Below are 24,472 nucleotides of genomic sequence, written 5' to 3'. Positions count from 1 at the left end.
TGTGTTTCCTTTCTTACACTTGTTACTTTGATTGTATAAATGCATTCATACTTGTAAGCGAATGCCCAGACGGTGTATTCTCACTGGTCAAAAAATGTGGAACACTTTGCCACCTCATATTTATACGGTGGCCCTAAGAGGCCAAACGGACTGCAATTTAAGAAAAACGCTGCAAAAGCACACAAAACACAATGGAAATAGGAAAAATGAAAAAGAAATAGGAAAAAACAGATTTCCAAAAGCACAAGGGAAGTGTTTCTGGGGAGACAATAACCCGACGGACCAGTTGCAGGAACCAAAACATGCTAGGTAAGTGTGTTTTAATCTCATGATTCATATAATACTGGTGATGGATTTTTAGGCTAATAGTTAGGCTAACACATTTACCTCTCATCTTTTCTTTCCTCACAAAACCGATAGATCCTCCACTTCTTTTAAGTGTCTCCCAGCGCAATTCTTAGCGTATTTTGGTTCTTGCAACTGGTCCGTCGAGTTATTGTCTCCCCAGAAACACTTCACTAGTGCTTTTGGAAATCTGTTTTTTCCTATTTCTGTTTTCTTTTTTCCTATTTCAGTTGCGTTTTGTGTGCTTTTGCAGCGTTTTTCTTATTGCTTCTTAAGTTGCAGTCTGTTTGGCCTCTCAGGGCCACCGTATGCTTGCCATCTTACATCTGGAAAACAAAGAAATTGTGAAAGGCTTGAAAGAAACAAAATACAGAGATGAACACTAAAAATTCAGCAAAGACCTTTAGTTTTTCCATCTACTGTTCACCTCATCAGAAATGGTCTCATTAGAAGGGTGGCTGTGAAGAAGCCATTCTTAAGGAGGTGAAACGTATTAGCTAAATTATGCATTCATACTAAAATTTGATCTGGCAGCAGATCAGATTTTAATGAAATGATTTGTCCCGGATGACTGTTCGAGCCTTCTAGAGTTTAATTCTCATTAGTTTGTCCAGTGCAGCCAACCAGTTTTTTCTGTACTTCACACATTAATGTAAACTATGAATTGGATTTGAGTCATGAGCTGGAAGAGCTACTACGTCACTGACATTCTGGTTTCCTGTACTTCACCCTTATGCATTAGCTAACTTTAGGATCAGGAAAGTCATTTAACATAAAGTCAGCTCATATTGTAAAACCTGTATTCCCTGTTTCTAAATGACTGAATGAAAGTTTGATATTTTAATATAGTAATGTGTCAGACCCACACTCAGACACCGTCCATGTATCTATGCTCTTGCTTGATTTGGAACAGCCAACGTTCGTTTTTGCAAAACACCAGAATAGTTCAAAACAAGTCCAGTCCTATCAGTGCTGCTGACATGCTCCTGATGCATGGCAGACATTTGGTAAAGGTTACACCAACAGGCCCATTAGTGGCCTGATGACAAAAATTACATGTGACTGTCTGAATGAACCGTGACACTCAAGAGTCAGACATTTTTACATCAAGTGGCCACTTGATTTCCAGGGAAACCTAGAGAAGGGAGAACCAGGAAATCAGTCTAAACTGGCTAAACTTACAGCAGACCCATGCATGTGATTTCTTATGTATAAAAACATTCACTTGTATATGTGTACTCAGTTCTCTCGCATGCTTTTATTGTTGTATGTTGACTGCCTCTTAGCACTAATCGCTGGATGATTTGACTTGAGTATTTCTGCTGCAGACTATCACAGATATATAGTATTTCATGAATGCTGATCTCACAGAAAAGAGACACAGGCCTGTAATTCTTCGCCTGCGTGAGGAATGATAATGATTCTGACCCTGGCCTTGGGTTAGCCTTGCCTAGCTTAGCAACGGTTACCACTGAGCTCCAGACAGCAGGGCAGACTGGAAGGCTCCGGAGCCAGGCTGGCCCACGTGCGGTCCCACATCAGGGGGCGTGCACCCTGTCTGTCCCTGCTCTTACATCTATACCTTTTTACCCAGCCTCCCCCCAAAGAAGGGAATTGGAGGATTTGTCATCAACACACAAACACACACGCACGGGTTTCCAAACCCCCTGCTGACACACAGTGGAATGCACAACTGTTTATGCACACAAAGGGACAGTATGGACACCCAGATAAACAGATGTTGGGCTTAATACAGAGCACTTAGGAAAATTATTCTTGCAGTCTGTAGTCATAAGAGGTGGAAAATCAAGAGTAACATTTAGCAAAGCATCTTTATGGCATGGTCTTGCCAAATATTTAACTTTATTGTTTTCATCAGTAGTATTTGTTGTTTCTCAACCCTTTAGCATACAGACAGTATAAAGCACACATGAAAACTCAATCCCAGCACATAATGCCCTGAGAAGAACCCCCTCCCCCCAAAATCCCTAATGAATCACAAGGAATATTAGACTGTAATATGTCTGTACTGTTATTCCACTACAGAGGGTACTCTGCTTACCTGTGCAAACAAACATTTTTCTGTGATGAACTGCAGCCATAGAAGTGTAAATGATGAATCCAAGTCTGAAAAGTGAGGTTAACATAAAAGTTCTTAAAACATCTTTTTAAATGCCTATCAGGGCACAAACATACTCATCTCAAGGCTTCATAACCAGATTTCACTAATCAACGGATGAAGTCACTGTGGGTACATCTATCTTTGTCCAGTCTACAACAGGGGACTACAACAGATTTCCACTGACATCTGGCCTCCGTGGTGCTTATTTCATCATCATGCATGACCTTCCAAAGAGAGGCTGTCAATGACAGTGTGATTGTTCACAGAAAGTAAATGTTAGTTTAATCTCTTCTTCATTCATTGTTACAGGTCTGTAATCCAGTGATGATACAGTCAATGCAAAAGTAATAAAAAAGACGGTACTGCAACTTCAGATACATCTGGAACTTTGTAAAAAAAAAATGGTAACATTAAAACATTCTAATTTCTGGAGTTTAGTATAAGTCAGGACTAAGTGTGCCATGTTTTGAATTTAACTGCCCATCTTTGGCCCTTTATTTGGTAAAAACAAATGTTTTTGTTGTTTTGCTATGTCAAATTATATGAAAAAGAAAGTTCTTTGAAGTTTACAGGCATCATTTATGGACAGCTTTTTTGATGTCCCACCCAATGTTCCCTCTAATTTTTCATGTGTCTGAGCGAACACACATACTCCCTGAGTACCACTGTGAGCGACAGCAGACGTGTGCACTGTGATCAACGCCAGCATCGAATCCATCCAAGTTACATGGTTTATTAAAATAATCAAATTACAGCATTTACATTTACTTTTAATTAACTGCTTACACTGAAAATTAAAAAAAGAATCTTGTTCATGACCTGTGTAGTATGTTAACACTATTGGAAGTAAAAAGAACTTGAACTCCAATTTTGAAAACAAAACTTTATTTTATTTTTATTTCTTTTTCTTTTCTTTTTTTTAAATAAAGCTCTGACTTGTATTATGAGTATGAGTCTGTGGTCTGGGAGAGAGTCCTGTAACAGAATATAATGGCCACTGTTGGGCAATTAATTATATAGTTACTTCTTCAAAAAAAGTAACTGAGTTATGCAAACAACAAAGTTTTTTGCAGCTGTTTACCTAAAAATACAGCCAAGGCGTTTTTTTTTTTAAATAAACATTTCAAACTATTTACAGAACAATCAGCTGTTCTGCATCAAGTTTGATGCCACACAAATTATTTGTGCCACTCCAAAAAATAATTTCTGTCCACTATGAGATAAAGGAGAACAACAGCCTGATACCTGCAGGCCTGACAACAGGAGATGTATCACTCCTGTAACTCCTATAACATTCAGCAGTCGCCTCGTTGTTCTGACACACACAACAAAACTATTGACTACACTACACACTAACTACACAAGATTTGCGCTAAACGTTGCAAATCTCTCACATCTCAAAACACCGCCGTCACTCCTAAAACTTCCCCCCTTCCTAAACATCTAAATGCCATGTTGCCATATCATTTTTTTGATTGGTCAACATGATACATTTTTCGACCAATAGGAAAGGCTGGGGGGTTTGTTGGTTTTGTTTTTGCTCACAGGCAGAGAGCGCTTTTGTTTCGTAATAAAGCTGTTCTGTGTACGACAATCATTTCTGGAGCTTGTCTTGTTCAACCAGTCTGATGTAGATTTGCTGCTCTTCTTGGGTTCATTGTCTTGTTGCATTAACCAATGTCAGCCAACCGTTAAGTGCTAGACGGATGGTTAGAATTCACAATAACTGCGAGGTGTCCAGGTCCTATGGCTGCAAAAAACAAGCTCACCACCCCTGCACCACAGTACTTGATAGCTGGTATGTTTGTGATGATATGCTGCGTTTCGGTTTACTCCAAACGTGGTGTTGTGCATTATAACCAAACATTTTCACATCTGTTCAAAGGACATTGCTCCAGAAGTCTTGCGATTTGTTCGGATACACCTTTACAAATGTGTACATATGTTCTTTTAAAGAGAAGAGACTTCCTCTTGCCAATTTTTAAAAACAAGCCATACTTTTTCAGTCTTTTTCTATTTGTACTGTCAAGAATTTTTACATTTAAAAATGTTAACATGTTAAGTGAAGCCTGTAGAGTCTGAGACGTAGGTGTTGAACTGCATTTTCCTGGCACATTAACTCCTGGGGGAGATCTGCAACTGTCTTGAATGTTTTTCCACTTTTCAATATTTTTTCTTATTAGACTTCAAACAGTTTGGAAATTACTTTGTAACTCTTCTCAGATTAATTGGCAGCAGCAACTGTTTCTGTAAGATCATTGCTGATGTTGTCCTTACTTGGCGTTGTGTTGACGCACATCTGAATGCTCCAAAACAGCAAACTGCCAAAATACTGCTTTTACAGAGGTACTTGCTGATAATCAGTTAATCAAGTTCATTTGATTAGCAGCACCTGGCTGCTATTTACCTTCTTAATTCCTATGGAAACAGTAAGAGTGCACTTAGTTTTTCCACACGCCGTCTCTGCATTTTGGCTTAATTTTTGTTAAATAATGACACAGATGTAACATGTCATGTTTTGTCATTCATCTTAGGTTTTAATTACCCAAATTTGTGTTATTTTTAAGTTTAGTTATTTCACTTTTAAGAAATAACTAGATGAAAGTTAGTAATCTTAACTAACCATTATTGCTGTAAAACTTGTTCCTAATCAACTATTATATAATAACTAATATGTTATATAATCATATGACCTTAAACAATGGTTATTAAAGACTGTTGCCAGTCATTTTAAGGCCTGTTGTAGAAGTACAGCGATAACGTCTTTGTGTTCATGGATAGAAATAACAATAATATCAGCATCATGATATACGAGCTTTTAGTTCTGAGTGGTTTCCGTGTCGTGACCTGAATACCTCAGCGATGAAGCCAAGCCAGCAGCTCATTAACATTCCAATACAGCCCTAATCACCACTGCAAGTGTGTGTGTGTGTGTGTGTGTGTGTGTGTGTGTGTGTGTGTGTGTGTGTGTGTGTGTGTGTGTGTGTGTGTGTGTGAGAGAGAGAGAGAGAGAGAGAGAGTCAGAGAGAGGGGAAAAGGGAAAAGAGAGATCATGCACGTGTTGCTCCGCGAGCGAGGACGCGGTGAAAGTGTTTGATGAAGTGCCTGCCTCAGGTGATTACAGCCGCGTGGGGTGATTGGTTCCATCGAATCGCACCTCTCCTCTCACATCTCGGATGCTGTTGCGCAGCTTTTTTGCACAGCTGAGGCTCGTTTTGCTAACAAGTTTTATTGATCGACTCATCGGAATGAGAAGTATGAGGACTGGCGAGAGATGAAAGATGCACAAGCAAACATAAAAGGCAGCAAAAACGAGTGCGAGAGCTTTAAGGTGGAGATGTTTTATTCGTTATGGTTATGCATACGTTCCCATGTTTGTTCACTTAACCTCAGACAACCATCTATGTGTCTTTTTCTGTCTGTCCCTCTGCAGAAAGACTATATAACTCCAATGGACGTGACTTGAGAAGAGCACTCTTCTCTCTAAAGCAAATTTTTCAGGTAACACACTCTCTCACACACACACACACAAACACACACACACACACACACACACATTTTTCAATGCAATTACCGTGAGTACATTGTTGCAGAATACAGTCGGTTATTGTGGCCACTGTGTGCTTCTGTGATGACAGGATCTCCATCAACGTGGCGTTTCTCTCTCTGTCTTTGTGTGTGCATGTGCGCGCGTGTGTGTGTGTTTGCATTGAAATTTGTGTGGGAATCTTTTATTTTAAGTGGAGAAGAGTTAGCCACTTTAAAAAAAAGAAGAGCTCTGCAGCACAAACAGAACAGAAGCACTCCGTACGTAAAAAGACAGTGATTCAGCAAACGGAGCAGCACTGTGCAAACTTCCAGATTGTTCAAAAAAGTGCAGCATTCAAGCTATTAAAAGTGGCCCTTTTTTTGCAACTAAACACTACATAAAAAACCCTCCATGCAAGCTCCATGCTTATTTCCTACCACCTTCTCCTCAGAGGATGCCTGAACCTGGAGCTTTAACGGTGCACATGAAGGTGTTTTTGTTTCTTTAAGAAATGACACATAAAAAGCAGAAAACTGTAAAAAACCATGTCTGCTGACAAGTGTGAGTGTGTATACCAGCTGGTCTGATCCCAGAGGAGGGTTTGAAAATCTGTGTTGTGTCAACTTAAATCTTAAACCTCCACATCACTGACATCAAGTGGCAACACAAGAAAATGCATTAACTGCATCCACGAAATTACGAGCTCGGTTCTGGTTATCCCGTGCTTCCTCTATTTGTGCTCATTTTCCTTCAGGATGACAAAGACCTGGTCCATGAGTTTGTGATGGCTGAAGGTCTGACGTGTCTCATCAAGGTGGGAGCAGAAGCTGACCAAAACTACCAGAACTACATATTAAGAGGTATGGTCTCCTGCATGCTGCATAATGATATATGCTAAGAATAATAACAATAATATACTACATGCTTAGATCAGGGGGGTCATTCTATCTTTCTCTGGGGCAACACTGTGAAATGGGACTCACATCAAGGGCCAGACATTTATTTTAACATGTTTTGAAATCCTGTATAACAATTAACAAACAAGATCAAATGATATCTGATGATTCTATTGCCTGAAATTGTCTGCACATAAAAATAAAATTTGCCCGTAGTTCTCAGTGAAAGGACTGGCCTCTGAGAAATTTACCGTGCTGTAGTCGTGTGCCTCTGTGGCTCAGTGACTTTTTAAAGCAAACACTCAGTCTTTATGGCTCTACATCTTTGCCGGCGTGTGGACAGAAGCATCCAAGTGAAGACAATAATTACGGAGACACAGGATCTTTCCTTACCCTGTCGAGATGTGGGCTTTTCAGAGTTCCACTTCTCTTGAAATAGCCTGCATTCAGCATCAGCTTTTCCTTTGTGTTTCTCAGCTAGTCTAGGCACATGTGGTCATTACGGCATGTCACGACTGATTTGGACATGTTACTTAGAAGATATGCATGAAAAATAAAATTGTAAAAATGAGAAACAAATGCAGAAAAACTGCATTTCGAGTGCTTTAAACAGAGTTTTTAACCCTATTATTATTTCTGCTGAATATTATTATAAGATGGCAATACAAAAAGAGCAATGTAATGGAATTAAGTCATGTTTGTCACTCAGAGGTTTTCTATGGAGCTGTTAGTCATGGTTGTGCCATCGTTGTCATGACTGATTGATTTTCTCAGCATAATCAGAATCATTGCTGTCACTGTAACTGATTTTATTGCTGTTATTTAATTCATTTTGGTTCTTTTTTTATTTATTTCATCTTATTTTATTTTACAACAAGTTCTCAGTCATCTTTCCGTATACTTTTCTGACTTTTCCTTTCTTCCTCAGCTCTCGGGCAGATCATGCTCTACGTGGACGGGATGAATGGCGTCATTGGCCATCCTGAGACAATCCAGTGGCTCTACACTCTCGTTGGCTCGAAGGTATCAAGTCAAGCGTGCATCCTAAAAAACTCAGAGGACACACACACACACCACCCTGACGTTGGTTAACCAGCCATTGTTTGCAGAACATTATTTTTAGCGTTTATCCAAAGAAACACACACAAACACATACCCTAATGATTGTGTTGTGTGTTTCCAGCTGTGGGTGGCGGCTTCTGTTGGTTTTGTGGTGTCCTCGTGCACTAGGCACCAAGACACTCATGCTGGGACTGTTTTCCCTACACTACCACCCCCCAGGTTTCACTGTTGTCGCCAGCGTGAGAACATATAGCAATAAAATCTCCAGAGGAGGCGCTTTCCGTGTCGAACGCTGGAGTAAAAGCATTCAAAACCCCTTCTTCGACTTGAAGCGATCTTCTAGTTCACAGCAGATGAACCACAGGGCTGTAGGCGTAGCCACCCTGCACTCTCCCTTTCATCCAGGGCAGTTCTAGTGGAATTTGGCCTGCGATTATTTCCTCAAAACAATGTGCTAGACCCCTGTTGCTCTTCCTGCAGACTACAGGCCCGTAGGATGATGGTCCCACCATGAGTAAAGGGAGTTGCTCGCCAACAAGACATTGCCCCATGTCTTGCCCTAGACATTGGCATACTATCAGACTATCTTAGGTGGGATAAATTGCGCCGCAGTACTAAAGTGAGTATGTTGATCAGCATTTACTTCCTTGAGATTTTTTGGTAGTGCTGTATTTTTATCATAGATGGGTATGTGAGAGTCCATGGTCTGGATCATATAAGCAGTATAAGCAGAACAACTACGGTTCTGCAGCATCTGCAGCCATCTTTGTTAACGAGTTCATGAAATTCCTTCCTAACCCAAACCAAAACCATAATTCCTAGTTGCCTGATGATGTCCGTTACAATAAAATTAACCAAAATGTCACGTTGCCTAAATTTTAAACCAAATCCTGTAAAATGTAATTTATATTATGAAGTTTCCCCAGACCAGCATCCCTAAAACAGAGGCTCACAGTATAACTGTATAAATAGATTATGTCCCTGCAGCATGATGACAAGCACAACACACACAAATAATGAAATAGCATCTGCTCGTATGTTTTGGTTGCCACTAATGCTAAACATTTGAATTCTAAATGTTTAGAGTGGATGAAGAGAGCAATAGGAACACAGTTGTCCATACTTTATGCAAGTTTCTTTATATTTCCACCCTAGTTTCGTTTGGTGGTGAAAACAGCTTTGAAGCTGTTGCTGGTGTTTGTGGAGTACTCAGAATCCAACGCGCCACTGCTGATCCAAGCCATCACCTCTGTGGACATGAAGAGAGGTACTAAAAGCTTAACATGCCACCATGTGCTGAGGGCTTAAAGTAGAAAGATACTGTAGTTTGTCTGCATGATAATATTTTTGAAGTAATGGAATTTAATCGACTGACTTCTAGGCAGCAAGCCATGGTCCAATGCTATGGAGATCTTGCATGAGAAGGATGGAGTGGATACGGAGCTTCTCGTCTATGCAATGACCCTCATCAATAAGGTTTGCAAAGCTATAGTTTATGGCTTTGCTGAGTACTTTCTTGTGTGGATATAGAACATTTTCAGTTTTATGGAAAACGCATCTTGGTTTTCTCCAGTAAGTGATCAGTTGATTGACTGACTTTGTGTTTTATCATTTTGCATGTAGATATAAACTGTATTGCGAAGTTTTAGTCCTGCAGCTTCAAAACCCAAAATGAAAAACTTAAATATATGATTATGTGCATCAAAGCAGTGTTTTAGTCATTAGTGTTTAAATGTGCAAAGCGTTTTAAACCTTGGTTACATCTTGACGACGTCTCCTTTCTTTTTGCAGACTCTTGCAGCACTGCCCGACCAGGATTCATTTTATGATATGGTGGATGGTCTGGAGGAGCAGGGCATGGAGACCGTTTCCCAAAGACATCTGGGGAGGAAAGGAACCGATCTTGACTTGGTCGAGCAGCTTAATATATATGAGGTCTGAGACACTCAAACAAAACATTAAAAGCGGTTGAAAATGGGTTATTACTGATCCCTTTTCAGCTTGTAAATGCTGTACTAATAGCCCAAATAAAGGTCAGAGTGCCATGTAAAATATAAAAATAAAAACAGAATCTTATGGTTTGTAAGTCATTTAAACCAAACATAATAGCTGAAAATAGTGCAAAACTTTATATCAAAGTCCAGTTTTTGTCTATTTAAATTGGTGGCATTATTCTTAACGCTCATTCTTTTAGGCTTAGGATGGCATTGTCTTGTGAAAAAAAAAAAGGTATAAAAACGTGTCATCTGGATGGGAGCATATGCTGCTCATAAAACTTTCTTTGGAGATTATGTGTCGGAATTTCAGGAGTAGGACCACCCCTCCAAACACGCTCCTTCCGGTTGAAATCTATATAGGTTCCCCCAGTTCTGCAAGCTGTTCATTCTCGTTTACGTGCCCCACCCTCCCTCCTTTTTCTCTATTCTTTAACTTTTTCATTTCTACTTAGTGCATCGGGATCTGCAAGGCCCGGGAGCCATCGCCAGTCTCCTTCAAGGCCTTCCACAAACCGCAGCTCACTTCATGTCAAAGCTTTTTCACCTACTAAAACGCTGTCAAACCTAAAATGAGGACGTGGGCCCAGCTAGTGAAATACATCCTCCAGCAATAACGGTGCCTTCACAGTTATTGTTTGAAAATCACAGCGTTGAACAGTGGACCTAAATGCAGACGTGGAGGCAGAATGAATAAACAAATACAAAAACATTTTTGGTTTTATGCTAAAGTCCTAAAGAGTAAGTTCAGCAAAGAACACACTGAGATGGCTGTAGTATACATGGAAGCAGTGTTGGTCAAGTTACTTGAAAAAAGTAATCAGTAACTAATTACTGATTACTTCCCCAAAAAAGTAATCCTGTTACTTTACTGATTACTTATTTTCAAAAGTAATTAATTACTTAGTTACTTAGTTACTTTTTAAAAAGACGATTTACAACCTGAAGAGGTGATAAAGTGATAGATCTTTCAGCCCAATTCTACTTTTTCTACATAATTCATCATACAAAATGTAATCAAATGGAAAAGTATCTTTTTTTAACTTGTTTTATCAGTTTTAATCTTTTAACTTTATGCATCAAGCAAAAATGTAATTATATGCAACATTCTCTGACTTGAATAAATTAGTTTAACATTTAAACCTATTTTATGCACATTCCAGCACATAAAATAAAATATTTTTTGTGTTTACACTCACTCTTTCAAATAGATGCAAGTAAAACACAGCAGAAAATAAATAAAGTCAAAGACTCAGCGGTCCTGTTGCTCTATTTTCACCTGTAAAGCAGGACTGAGGTAGGCGGAGGTTTACCCTGGTGCAGGTGTGCCGCGGTCAGTTGAAGAATCCGCGAGTTTCTCTGTGAGTTTCCCATTACGTCGTAGCACACTCGGTGCTTGCTTGGAAGTTTAGGGGTTTTATCGCTGTAAAAAGAAGTTTTCTTCCCACGCACAACGGACACTAATGTTTTTGTCACTTTTTATGGAATCAAACTCAAAGTAAGGTCAGTACTTCCACGCTTTAAACGCTGCACGCTCATACTCTCTCCCACAATCCATATGTGATCCATTGTTGATCTGCACACAGCTGTTGTCACCAACGGCGCACTCGCTTACGTCACTGTCGTGAGACATTCTCGCAAAAAAATCACAGTTTTAGTAACGCAGTAACGCAGCGTTCCTACGGGAAAGTAACGGTAATCTAATTACCGATTTTGCAATAGTAATCCCTTACTTTACTCGTTACTTGAAAAAAAGTAATCAGATTACAGTAACGCGTTACTTGTAACGCGTTACTGCCCATCTCTGCATGGAAGGTTAACAGATGCTATGACAAGGAGTAAAGGGAATGTCAGGGCTATTTATACACGAGGGTAATCAGGGAAGTGGAAACACAACAGTAACAAGACTCAGCTGCACTCAATCTAGACATGGAAGCAGGGGAGGGAAGTAAAACTAAAAACAAGGCACGGGTGATAACTAAAAATAAATAAATGAAACAGAAAGTGAAGAACAAGAACTATAAGAAGCCATAATTTAGTCTCACAGCATGTTAGCTTTGGAAATGCGTGTTGCTAACAAGTTCCACTCATTAGACCAAAGGATCCAGCATTTTTCATTTACCAAAAAATCTACAAATTTTTGATTTAGATTTTGGTCAGACCACTTTGCTTCATTTAAACCCTAACATTTTTTTTAAGTACCACTCACTTTACAACCTGTCATGTCTTTCCCCAGACGACCCTACGGCATGAAGATGGTGATGATGACAGCCAGCCTCCACCAATGGTACGCCGGGACCGCAGGCGAGCCAGTGTTGGGGGCGGGGACAAAAGACATGGCCTGGAGAGGAGGCGGAGCCGCAGGGCTTCTCTTGGACGATCCGGTTACGCCTCGCCCTGCAGCCCCGCGTCCCCACAGAGAGCCGGCTTCCAACCTTTCAATGGAATCAGATCTGAGGACGTGAGCGAGAGGTGAGGGTGGTGGAAAATAAAACAGTTACGTATCACTTATTAAAATCTAGGTGCAGGGTTACTCAAAAGGTGTGGTGACAAAGCAAACAAAAAAGCGATAGTTCTTTAATATGTTCTCATTCTTCAGAGAAGTTCTGACTGTTTTACTGCTTTCTGCTCCAGAGCACTGTCAGGTTACCTTCAGTCCATGTAAGTCCAAACGTCACTGAGCCTCTGCTCCTCACAGACCTGCTGTAACAGCTACCCATGTGTCCTCCCTACTCACAGCGTGGGTTTTCCTGCTGCACCTAAACCCCACTGCAGACTTCTGCTGCACTGGAATAAAAATAATTGTTTTCAGCAGCTGTGCACGCCTTCGGGGTTTGCTTGCAATTCTAATAGAGGCGAACACGATATTAAACCAGCACAGGCTTTTCTCAACGCTGTGTGTAAGAGCACAACAAAATGAGATCAGGATGGGACTTTAACTGTTTACTAAAGGCAAATCTTTCATCTATTGGTCCTCTTCTCCTCTTTAGATTTGAATATAATAATAGATGAAGGATTAAATGTAATCTGCTTTTGTCACATTAGTAGACAAACAATGGGGTTTAAGAGCTAAATCGTGCACACCTGAGCATACCTGTGAATCCTGAAAAACGGGTTCAAACGCGGTCAGCTGTACTGTAAAAGATACATTTTTATCCCGTGATTTATTTTTGAATGAATCTAATCAGTGGGTGAAAGCTGTTTACGTCCGGGACCGCATCCTGCTTCGTATTATGCACGCACACAAGAAAAACAAACCCAAGTTTTATTGACCATCCCATTCGTCACACACACATGGCTGTGGTCTTGTGGAACAACACCTGGCAGCGCGGACGGACTTGACTGCAACAGGACTCATCTGGTTTCACTATAAAACAGCGCAGCAGTTTGGTGACAGCGATCCCCCAGCCGGTTTCTCCTCTCAGCATTCCTTTCCCTCTTTCCTTGTTATCATGTTCTGTGTTCATGCGCATGTAAAAACCTAACTGGAGGCATGAAGTGTATAATCAGAAACATTCATCTGCCATCTCTCCCCTTTTCATTTCTTGTGTGTTTTCTCTTGTCTTGCCTTGTCTTTGTTTGTTTTCCTTGAGTGTCTTAACTGTGACTTTTTAGTGTAGCCTTAAACATCTTCTGCACACATGACCCCTCAGCCATTCCATCCCTTTGCTCCAACACTCTTTTTTTCTGTGGAGATTTCTATTTGCATGCTTTTCTTATGTATCACTTCATCTCTCCCCTATCCTTACCTCAAATCGTCCACCTGTCTGTGTATTCATTCGTCCACCCCCCCACCCATCCACCTCGATAGAGTGGAGGAATGTGAGGAGGATAGCATTGAGGAGGAGAAGGAGGAAGAGGAAGAGGAGACTCCTGTGACTGAGTCTGATTCGGATGAGCAGGAGGGGGCTAATGAGACCACCTCCAGGTATTTTAGGACGTAGTGGTAACATAGCAATGAAATAATGCTTTCATAATGGTCTCGAATGTCTCTTTAGTCCCTGCCTGTCCAGCTGGTTTGCTCTGGTGGCCCATGTTGTTGTAGATTTGCCTGCCGGTCTGCTCAGTTCTGCTTTTACCCATTTATTCCTCTCGATCCATTCCTCTGTTCCTAGCCCCGCTAGACATCTTCCATCCACTGTTCAAAGAACAACCCTTCAGTCCATCACCATCACGTCCAGAAAGGAGTCTGTAAAGGAGACAGAGCAGAGGAATTGGAGTGAACCGACCTCAGCAACAACTACCACCAGCAGCATTTCCTCCCCCTCTACCCCAACCCTTTCTCCCACTGTGTCCTGCACTCACAGTCCTCCAGGACAGCCCTCGCTCCTGGCCACACTGCTGGCCAGAAAAAAGTCTATCGTCACTGTGCCAGCTACCAAGGAGGTGAGCCCGCCGTTGCGTGGCAGCTCGCGCCCCTCCCCCGACCGCCTGCCCTACCTGCCCCACTCGCCCTTCCACCTCTTCTCGTACGATCTCGATGAGGAGCCGTCGCCCCCGGCTCTGGGAAAGCCAAGCGAGGAGTCACCCAAACCAACGACTCCCAGGTCAGATGGGCAGTAAAGCTCACCAATGAATTCAAGAAGCTTTCCTTCTCTTCAGATGTCCTGCTTTTTACTTTGCCAGTTTCCACTTCTGCTTCTGGCTTTTTTTGTGTGTGTGTGTAGGCACCAGTTTGGAGCCACTTTGCATCTCTTTTGTTATTCATCACTTCCCTTCTTTTCAGTTCTTTCACCTCACAGCATCTCACCTTGAGTTTCTCGACTCTTATTGTCACTTTTCGTTCCTTCACGTCTTTTCTTAGTTCCTCCACGACCTCGATGCACTGCAATTTTTTTTTAATGTGCAATCCCCACTTGGCCTCCCAGTAGCATTTCCTTTCCCCTCTTTTCTAAAACAGCACAACCACTGTTTTCTTTTCTTTAACCCTTTCTCACTAGTCTCTCTTTGCTTTTTGCTGAAACTTTGCATTTCCTTACCTTTACCGTCAGGCAAAGATTAGCTGTTAGATTTCTCTCTTTGTGGTTAAAACTAGATTTCCAAAAGATTCACACTTAATCTGTACCAAATTTGTCATGAGAACACTGCATGAGTAATCAAGTGTTCCCAATCAGAAGTTGAATTACATGCATCAAGTTATAGATAACAAGAATCAGATGTTTTTTTGCTTTGTATTGCACACGCAGCAACAGAACCTTAAATAATATAACGTAAGCTTAAAAAAGAAAGCTCTTGTCTGCTCCGGCATAATAGCTTGACAAGGCCAAAGGTCTTTTTAGCAGACTCTTAGTGAGGACAGACGCCTTGCCTGAAAATTTCCAGGGGCATAATAGAATAAACACGACAGCAGTTAGCAATTAGGGTCACATTCATTTCTGGGTACGAGTTTTGCACTCGCCAGTTAGTCCATGCCGTGTTGTGCAACCCTGAGAGGTCACTCTCCCTGTTTTTCTCCCTCAGGAACGGAGCCCTGACGTCCTACTCCTCTCTCAGTACCCCGAGTACACCTACTAGCTCAAGGTGAGAAGCCACAGCAAGAACATGAGGTGTGGAAACATCCTTAAACTACGCACCGCCAGACTGTAAACAGGTTCACACACAGGAACAGAGTCATGTGTGTAAAAAATACGGAGCATGTGCGGCCCCACCGTGTTTTCGTGCCGATGACATACTAAAGTGAATGTGATCTAAGCTAGTTGGTTCCAGATTTACTAAACTCTCTGGTAAACCTAAACACATAGAGGCTGGTTTTATGTAAGGGGCGTATGTTGTGTTATGGCTGCTTTATCAGAAGAGAGCAGCAGATTAAAACTCTGCTGCAGAAATCAGGATGACAGGGAATAGAGAAATAAAAATCAATAAATGAAGGAAACTGTTAGGTGAGGCTGTGTGCAGTCAGGAATAGGACCCAAGGTGCAGACTCTGGAGACAGACGTGAACTCAAAAAGGCTTTAATGCTGAACGCAACATGACATAACTAGAAAAACTCAAAATAAACTTACACCGGTGGACAGGCAAAATAAACGGTAGATCACGACCCAGACACAGAGAAACACTGGGCTTAAATACACAGAGGGAGCAATCAGGGAATGGGTAACAGGAGGGAAACACAGCTGGGGCAAATCAGGCCTAACGAGACAAGAGGAAGCAAAACCAGACACATTAACATCAGACATGGACTTTCAAAGTAAAACAGGAAACACATAACACAGACTGAACAAAGACACAGACTCATATGCAGGCACTACAAAGGGAACAGAGACGTGGGAACAGGGCAGACACAAACACTGACTGAACACGGGGATATAGGAACTTAGGATACACAGACGCGAACTAGACAAGGGGATGCAGGTGATAGGGGAGACATAAGCCATAAGACGGAACTCAAAGAAACCAAAAACTAGAAAGTATAAATAATAACATAAACTCAAACATCCTGGGTCAACGACCCAGGCATCCTAACAGAAACCTCCTTTTCCTCACTCTGTCTCTGCTCCTTCAGACCTGCTCTGGGAGGCCTTCTGTCCTCGTCCTACCGCCAGCACCAAGAATCTTTGGCAGCTGAGCGAGAGCGCCGCCGTGTGGAGAGAGAAGAGAGGCTACAGAAAATAGAAAGAGAGGAGAGGAACAAGCACAGGTGAGGCATCTTTGGTCATAAAATGCTTTATGCGAGAACAATAAATGAATAAAAGCTGTTTTAGTTTGTAGAATGAGTAATTATGTTTCCAAACACCGAAAACATATGTGTGTGTGTGTGTGTGTGTGTGTGTGTGTGTGTGTGTGTGTGTGTGTGTGTGTTGACCTAATTTCCTAAATTACTCAACAGTCTGACAAGAATAGATCATATCATACATAAGACAAAGGTGTGGGACTGTGGGTTAAACTTGTTAGACAGATCCACAGAGCACAGTGTGCGTGATATGATTGCTACCTTTTGAAACAGTTTGTTGTTCCTCTCACAGCCGCGGCTATGTGGATAAAATGGAAGAGGCCCGGCTCGCGCGGGAGGAGAGGTGAGTGTGTGTGTACACTAAATCAAAACAGCACAGAGCCGCTGAATCAGTTGGGATTATGTTTGAGCCGCTGGTTTGGGAAGCTCGGTAATAGCGTAATTGTTCGCAGGTTAAAAGGTGACCATTGCCTGCCAGAGGCTGGACGGGTGGGGGGAGTACTGAGCTGATTTTCTTTGCTCCGTCCGCCTTTCGTTTCCTTAAGAAGCTGTATTTTAACTGCGGCTCTCTGCCAAGGGCCTGATTGTTTTGGCTGTGTGCTGTGAGAAAATCAGGTTCCTGGATTTGTCAAGCCTCTCACAATGAATGGACGTGCACGGCCACAAACACACACACACACACACCAGAAGAATTTTCATGAGGCTAATAAATCTGTGTTTGTGTGCAGATGGGAATCACAGGAAGAAAGAGATTTACTCAGAAGGGTTAAGGAGGTCACGATCATATATATCAAGGGCTGATGACAGCTGGGTAAATGCCATATCCTCTACGCTGGTCATCACTGACATTTGCGCCTTCTTATTGTTCTTCTTCATCTTCTCCACTCTCTGAGAGTGTGTGCCGAGCACTATTGCTTTTCTTTTTACCCCAGGCTTGTTTCACCCTCCATTTAAAGCTCAGTTAATGCAATAGCACACAGAGTCAATAAGACAGAGCGAAAAAAAAAGGTGAAGGTTGGATTCAACTATGAACAGAAGAAATAAGGCAGAGACAGACAGAAGCCAGAGCTGCAGATGAGCTGCTGAGTGAACATGTGGGAGATTTATCCACGACTTCACTCTGATTTATTTACGGTGTCATGGTCATCAGAAAAAACATGACCTTTTTTTTTTTAATTCCCCAGCTTAGCGTTTAGCTGCCAAACAGCACTGGAACACCTGGTCACGAAGGACGTGCATAAAATCCAGTGGCTTTAATAACAGACAACAGACAGAGCAACAACAACATACCTCAGCTCATCTAAAAGAGTCAGTTTACACCAAATTGATGCAATTAAAATGAGCGAATAGAGCGATATGGTTAAAATAATTATACTATTACACCTGCTTCTGGACAAACAAATAAGCCTGTATTTAACTACGTTTATTTCATAGAAACACCATAAAAATAAAAACATGCTTTTGAATTTTTTCTTTTTTTCATTCTTTTTTCTTTTGCTAGCATTTCCTTAATGTACAGGGTGGGCCATTTATATGGATACACCCTAATAAGATGGGAATGGTTGGTGATATTAAAGTCCTGTTTGGGGCACATTAGTATATGTGAGGGGGCAAACTCCTCAAGATGGGTGGTGACCATGGTGGCCATTTAGAAGTCGGCCATCTTGGATACAACTTTTGTTTTTTCAATATGAAGAGGGCCATGTGACACATCAAACTTATTGGTAATGTCACAAGAAAAACAATGGTGTGCTTGGTTTCAATGTAACTTGAATGGTATCACCAACCATTCCCATGTTATTACGGTGTATCCATATAAATGGCCCACCCTGTATACTGATTAGAGGGTTTAAGGATGGGTGGGTGTGTGAGTTGCTCGAGGGAGACCACCCAGTGACTGAGGCCTGGTGCAGCCTGAAAGACCAACATGGGCCCACCTTCCTGTGGGCACAACCACATGCAGGAAGGGCTGCAGGGGTCCAGTGCATAGTGGATTGTGTGGAGGTCAGAAGTGGAGGCTCTGGTGGTCCGATTCCCTGTTTCCAAAACTGTCTGTAGAAACATTATGTCTTTATTTTTCTAAAACATGATGAAAACTGGCAGAATAAAAAAAAAAAAGCAACATAAACACACACCTGAAAAGCACAACTTAGTCGAGTAGATCATCTTTAAATAAATTTCTTGCACATATTATGTTTGGACTGTTTTTTGTTTTTTGTTTTAATTGAAATTAAAATATCGGCAACATTTTAACATCAAAACAAAGAAAAAATTAGTTTGGTAGCTAAAATACAAAAGTTAAACATGATCGCATTATGATTAGCTATAGCACTGATAACAAAAAACTTTGTTAAAGAGCACTTTAAGCTCTTGTGCGTACGTTTTTTAGAGAATATATTTTTTAACAGAAACACAGTTTAAATAATACAGGTGACAGTCATAGATGACTGCAGATAAGTCAGGTAACATAGGGAACAAGAACAATGCGTGTGTGAGTTATTATAGAGTTAGGCTAAGTGCTTTTCTAAACAAGCTCAGGCTTCAAGCACTCTAAATGCTCACATTCTGTTTTTGTTTTCTATGTCTTTATATTGGGGAGCACAGATATCCCTAATATGGTCATGTCAGGTGCACAGCTCTGGGTGTAAGTAAAAGCCCCACCCACCTGCTGTTAAGTCTTTGAGCTGTGAGGGGCAGCCAATCAGTAGAAAAGAATGGTTTAAAAAAAGCTACAACAGCTTTTTCCAGACAGACGATGTACTGTGGGGCTTCAACGTGGCCCAGCATAACATAAGGATTATTTTAAACTAATTGTTGTGTAAATCTGCTCCAGTAAAGGCCCAGAGTTGGAAATGAGCAGGTCCCCCTTTAAAGATGGATACAGTTTATTTAAAAGTGATTTGTTGGCATAAACAGCTGGAGCTTTTATGAGTTTGCCTGTTGGTTCGGGCACCTCGTGTACATTCAGCTCACTCACTCCAGCGTGCAAATGCAAACCAACACATGCTAGTATCTTCTTTCTTCAGACCTCTGAAGTGGACTGATGCTAATGAACCCTGAACAGAAGCTCCACACATTCGTGGTTCGGTGGGAAAGAGGAGGAGTTATAAAGAGAGAGAGAGAGAGAAGGTTGAATCAATGCCCATAAATCTCCATTCTGGCTCGCAGAATGGCAACATTTGGTAGGAGGAGAAAGGGAGGAAGAGGAGAAGAGGAGAGAGAGAGGGAGGGGAAATGGACCTGAGAGCAGAGCTGATGGAGGCACATGTTGAACAGGTTTACTCTGATTCACTTCTGATGTTTAGCCTTTAGAGCAGCCAAACTAACATTAACTTCTCCGCATCTCTCTCATTCTTCTCTCCTGTCCTTCTCCTTGCACTCCCCCCTCCTCCTCCTCCTCCTCCTCTTCTTTAACCTCCCTGTTGCTGCATGTTTCAACTGCTGCTGAAAGCTGAGCATTTGGATAGAGAGGACAAGAGGCTAGTGGGGAGCAAGACAGTGAACCGTTGTGCTGCAGGAAATGAGTGATGAACGCACCGAACGCTTTGTGAACGATTAATGGGGCGAGGTAGAGGAGAGAGGTGGGATTAAATTCTGAAGAGGTAAAGTGGCATGGCAGCTGCAGAGGGGAAAAAAGGCCGGGTGGGAGTTTGGGTTTTTTTGTATTTTTTTAATGAACTCAGGTACTTTGGCAGAGAGCAGTGACAAGTGGTTTAGTTTGGGGTGATTTGGCAAAGACTAACACTGAGAATGGCGCTGCTGTGAGAGCCGAGACAGACATTGTCTAAAGCTCTCTCTGTTTTTTTCTTGTTTTTTACATCCATCCTTTTCCTCTCTTCCTCTTTCAGGTATAAGAACGTGGAACGTCTGGCAGCGGAAGAGTACGAGAGGGAGCGCGTAAGGGTGTCGAGGAATCAACCTGCCGTCGACCTGAACTTTGAACCCTCGGAAGCCTGGCCTCCGTCATCATCACGCAGCAGCACGCCGTCTTCCTTCGCCTCCCAGGAGGACGCAGAGGCTGAGCTTGAACCAGAGACCCCAACTGCCGTTCCCTGCACTCCACCTGAGACTGGTAGGATTGCTGAGAATCATGTTCGATGCATCGATCTGTCAATGAGGACGTGGATGATCGATTATTAGGAGATATAATCGTCTCTTGTTACAAAACTGTAGCCAGTTGGCACCGATATGTATTCTAAAATATTACTGCTACCGCAGACTGGTATGGATCCTGCACACAACAATATCAGAGCAATGTTTAGGTTCATACCTACCTACTATTTTACAGTCTTTACCTTACTATATAATGCACCTTGGGGCAACTGTTGTTGTGATTTTGCGCTATATCAATAAAACTGAATTGAAAATGCCATTGCTTTCTGCAAGATTTCAAACATAAATTGAGTTACAGCTCCTTAGTGCATGCAAAGGCAACATGGATCTACTATGATACATGTAAAGTTTTAGGCGTTAACGGGATCAAGGTTGGGAGCATCCGCTTCTCAGTACCGAGTGCAACGTACCAAAAGAGAAAAAAAACAGCCTTCAATTCAGTTCATTTTATTGCCTAGAGCTGCTTTATATTGTAAAGGAAAGACCTTAAAACGATACAGAAAAAAAAAACGAACATTGAGACAACCCCCTGTGAACAAGCACTTTGGCGACAGTGGGAGGGAAAAACTACTTTTTAGCAGGAAGCCATCTGTCATGACTAGCTGTTCCCGAGGGGAGGGTCCACTTCCACAGAAATCACACTGTGGAAGAGAGGCAAATATTAATAACAACTAATGATTAAATGCATAATGGTGTATAAACACAGAGGGGAAAAAAATGAGTGAAGTAGAAACACCCAGTGAATCATGGGAAGTCCAACGCAGCCTAGGCCTATTGCAGTGTAACTAAAGAAGGTTTTGTGGTCACCTGATTCAGTTCTAACTAAAAAGCTAGTTTCTTGTGTCTGCGTGGTGCTTGTCAGACAGTTGCCAAGATTAATATGGATTTATTTTAATGTTAGTAACAGTTTTAATGTTACCTGTAACCATAGACTGTGTGTACAGACGGTTGCAATGATGTGTGAAAGGTGTCCAGTGCTGCTGGCAAATACTTTGAAAACTAATAGTTAAAAACACAGGATGTCCTGTTCAGTTCCTATCTGAGGGGCCTACGGCACTTATTCTCAACCTTGCATGGTTTTTACTTTGCAGCTCACCATTTAAATTAACATACAGACGCGAGGGAAAAGAAGCAGCAAGAGGGAGACAGATTGTGGAAAGTAGTAAGAGGAGAGGATACTTTTGGAAAAGAGTGAGGGGATATGGGTGAAGGGGTGAAATGAACTTTTGAAAGACGTTTTTGAATGTGCCGTGCCAAAACATCCATGCAAGGAAACAGCCTCGTTTTGGGAGTGCACGCAAACTGAAGTTGTGTCGCTCACACAGGCTGGTGTTTGAGGCCTCGCGCTGCCGTGTTATTCTAACCCTGCCGGTCTCAGCGCGTGGACTGTGCTGTGCTGTGTTGAGTTATGGGTGTCTACCGTGTACACGTGTGTGTTTTGGTGTAAACAGGAGCTTAATTCTTCATTTCCTGCTCATATCCTGGTCCTGCCACAGCCTGGCTTTGTGTATGTGCTGTATTATTTACATTCTGTGTTTTTGCTTTTCTTGTCACGAGCAACACAGGTGCCTTTAAAATACATCTTTCAAACAGTATTTTGTCATAGATATGTCACATGTAGTGCCATACAGTATGTTTCTGTGTGACTGAACTTCAATGGAAGTTGTAAAAAAACATGAGAGGAGGTAAATAACTCTGATGTTTTTGTGACAGAAGAAGCCAACAACTTTAGTGCCAGCGTAGACGCAGAGGAGAAAGAGGCAGAAGCCACTGCTGAGGAAGAGGAAGGACGGAAAGATGTGGAAATAGAGGAGGAAGTGACAGCAGAAAGGGAAGAGGAAGAAGTTGAGGAACAGGCAGAGGAACCAGAGAAGGAGAGAGAGGAGGCAGAGGAGGACAGTGGCATCCTGAGCGACAAGGAACGGCAGAATGAGGAAGTAAATGAAAAGGACAACTGCTCAGCCTCCAGCATCTCCTCCGCCAGCAGCACTCTGGAAAGAGAGGAGAGGGGCAGCAATGAGAGCGGTGGGTTTTAAAAGGAAAAAGTGGAAATTAATAAATTTTTATGATTTAGATTTGGTTTCAAGAACCTGCATTTATGATTCATTTTACTCTAATGAAACTAGAAAGTCACTGAGCTGCAGTGTGCGTTTTGTTCCTTTCCGTCTTTAACCACATCGCCCTCTTTCCAGGCTTTAAGGAGGCAGAGGTGAATGAGAACTGCAACAAACTCCTCAACAGCAAACTCTTTATGCTCGACATGCTGTACTCCCAGAACAAGAAGCCCAGCGATGAGGAGGAAGAGGAAGATGTGGACAAGGAGAAGGGGGAAGGGGAGGACAAAGAGGCTCAGCAGGATGCAAACAGGCAACCTGGGGAAGACCAAGAGAAGAACAGCAGGGACGAGAAGTCGGACCATCGCGGCAGCATCCGACCGATCGCCGAGCGGTTCGGAGACTTGATCAAGGACATCAGCACGACTCACGCTCATTTGGACAGCCCAGCCAACGAGCCCCCTCCTCCCCCGCCCAAAAAGGAATCGGACACGATCTGGGACCAGCTGCTGGCCAGCCCTCGAGAGCTGCGCATCGGGGACATCAACTTCACCGACCTGACAGAGGAAGACGACAAGGACATCCTCGATGCCGTTTTGATGGGGGGCTGCGGCGAGCTCCCGCCCCTGCCTCCGCCTCCGCCCTGCATCCCCCGCTTCCCTCCACCCCCACCCATGTTGGGCAGTTGCCCTCCGCCACCACCCTTATTTGGCAGCATGAGGCCTCCACCTCCTCCTTCATTTAACGCCCTAATTCCAGTGCCTCCTCCCCCAGAGCCGCCTCTCTTTAACAAAAAGAAGAAGACGATCAGACTCTTCTGGAGTGAGGTGAGAAAAAAAACACTCACGTTATAATTGTAATTATGAATGCAGAAAAGTACCAACAGATACAGTGTAATAAAATACCACCTGGAAAGCATCTGATTGGCTTCATTTTACAGCGTGACAGCTGCCTAAAACACACTGTCAGTGCAGCAAAAGCATAGGATAGGAAAACACACAATGGAACAATCAGTCATGGATTGGACTCCCCAGAGCTCAGACCTCAACATTATCGAGGCAGCGTGGAATCATCCTGACAGAGAACAGGATAAAAGACAGTCAGTATCCAAAGAAGAGCTTTGAAAGTCCTTTAAGAAGCCCGGAGAACTATTCCTGAAGCCTGAAAGGAAAATACAGGAAAGTTTACCTAAAAGTGTTCAGGCAGAATAAAGGTGGTCGTACTGAATACGGACTTTGAAGCTTGTTATAATTGTACTTACTCTTGTTTTTACCTTTTTATACTATATTTCCAAGTGTGTTTGCTGACGTTGAAACAAATTGCTGTGCATGTTTCCCTATTTCTATATATTTGCTAGCAAAATATATAGAAATGAGGGGCGGGTGAAGACTTTTGCACGGCATTATAGTATGCTATAATTCGCACATCATTTAAATCCCTTATTCAACCGACAATAACACATCAAATACAGGCAACAGGACGTTGTTATTACATTTTGAAAAATATATTCCTACTGTGTTACACATTGTGAGCATTCAGGACCTGAGGTGTCCAGTCCTAGAGTATGTGTTAGTTTGTCTGGAAGTCTTTCGAGTGTTTTCTATTTCTTGCACGGTAGATTTATAACTTGGATCCGTCTGTGCAACAGTGAAGTATAATCACTTTCAGTGGTGATTTTTAATACTGC

At 42.2% G+C, this 24,472-nt stretch overlaps 1 protein-coding gene across 6 annotated transcripts in view; it reads left to right on the top strand.

Moving 5' to 3' along the window:
* The window catches only part of fhod3a (formin homology 2 domain containing 3a), a 69,212-nt gene that overhangs the window by 34,874 nt on the left and 9,866 nt on the right, over window positions 1-24,472 (top strand). For 2 of the 6 annotated variants that reach the window (XM_080295896.1, XM_026155560.2), the window contains exons 4-18: window positions 5,901-5,968; window positions 6,751-6,856; window positions 7,821-7,915; window positions 9,110-9,221; window positions 9,336-9,430; window positions 9,746-9,889; window positions 12,185-12,420; window positions 13,760-13,876; window positions 14,064-14,495; window positions 15,409-15,468; window positions 16,451-16,585; window positions 16,911-16,961; window positions 20,467-20,690; window positions 22,445-22,756; window positions 22,924-23,612. In XM_080295896.1, the coding sequence (XP_080152022.1) occupies window positions 5,901-5,968; window positions 6,751-6,856; window positions 7,821-7,915; window positions 9,110-9,221; window positions 9,336-9,430; window positions 9,746-9,889; window positions 12,185-12,420; window positions 13,760-13,876; window positions 14,064-14,495; window positions 15,409-15,468; window positions 16,451-16,585; window positions 16,911-16,961; window positions 20,467-20,690; window positions 22,445-22,756; window positions 22,924-23,612 (2,876 nt within the window). The remainder of the gene's footprint in view (window positions 1-5,900; window positions 5,969-6,750; window positions 6,857-7,820; window positions 7,916-9,109; window positions 9,222-9,335; window positions 9,431-9,745; window positions 9,890-12,184; window positions 12,421-13,759; window positions 13,877-14,063; window positions 14,496-15,408; window positions 15,469-16,450; window positions 16,586-16,910; window positions 16,962-20,466; window positions 20,691-22,444; window positions 22,757-22,923; window positions 23,613-24,472) is intronic. The other 4 variants (XM_080295895.1, XM_026155561.2, XM_080295897.1 and 1 more) reach the window with 4 other exon arrangements.

This window comes from Astatotilapia calliptera, chromosome 22, assembly GCF_964374335.1.
Source record: "Astatotilapia calliptera chromosome 22, fAstCal68.1, whole genome shotgun sequence".
In the NCBI taxonomy this organism is placed as follows: Eukaryota; Metazoa; Chordata; class Actinopteri; order Cichliformes; family Cichlidae; genus Astatotilapia; species Astatotilapia calliptera.
This window is presented reverse-complemented; position numbering and strand designations above follow the sequence as displayed.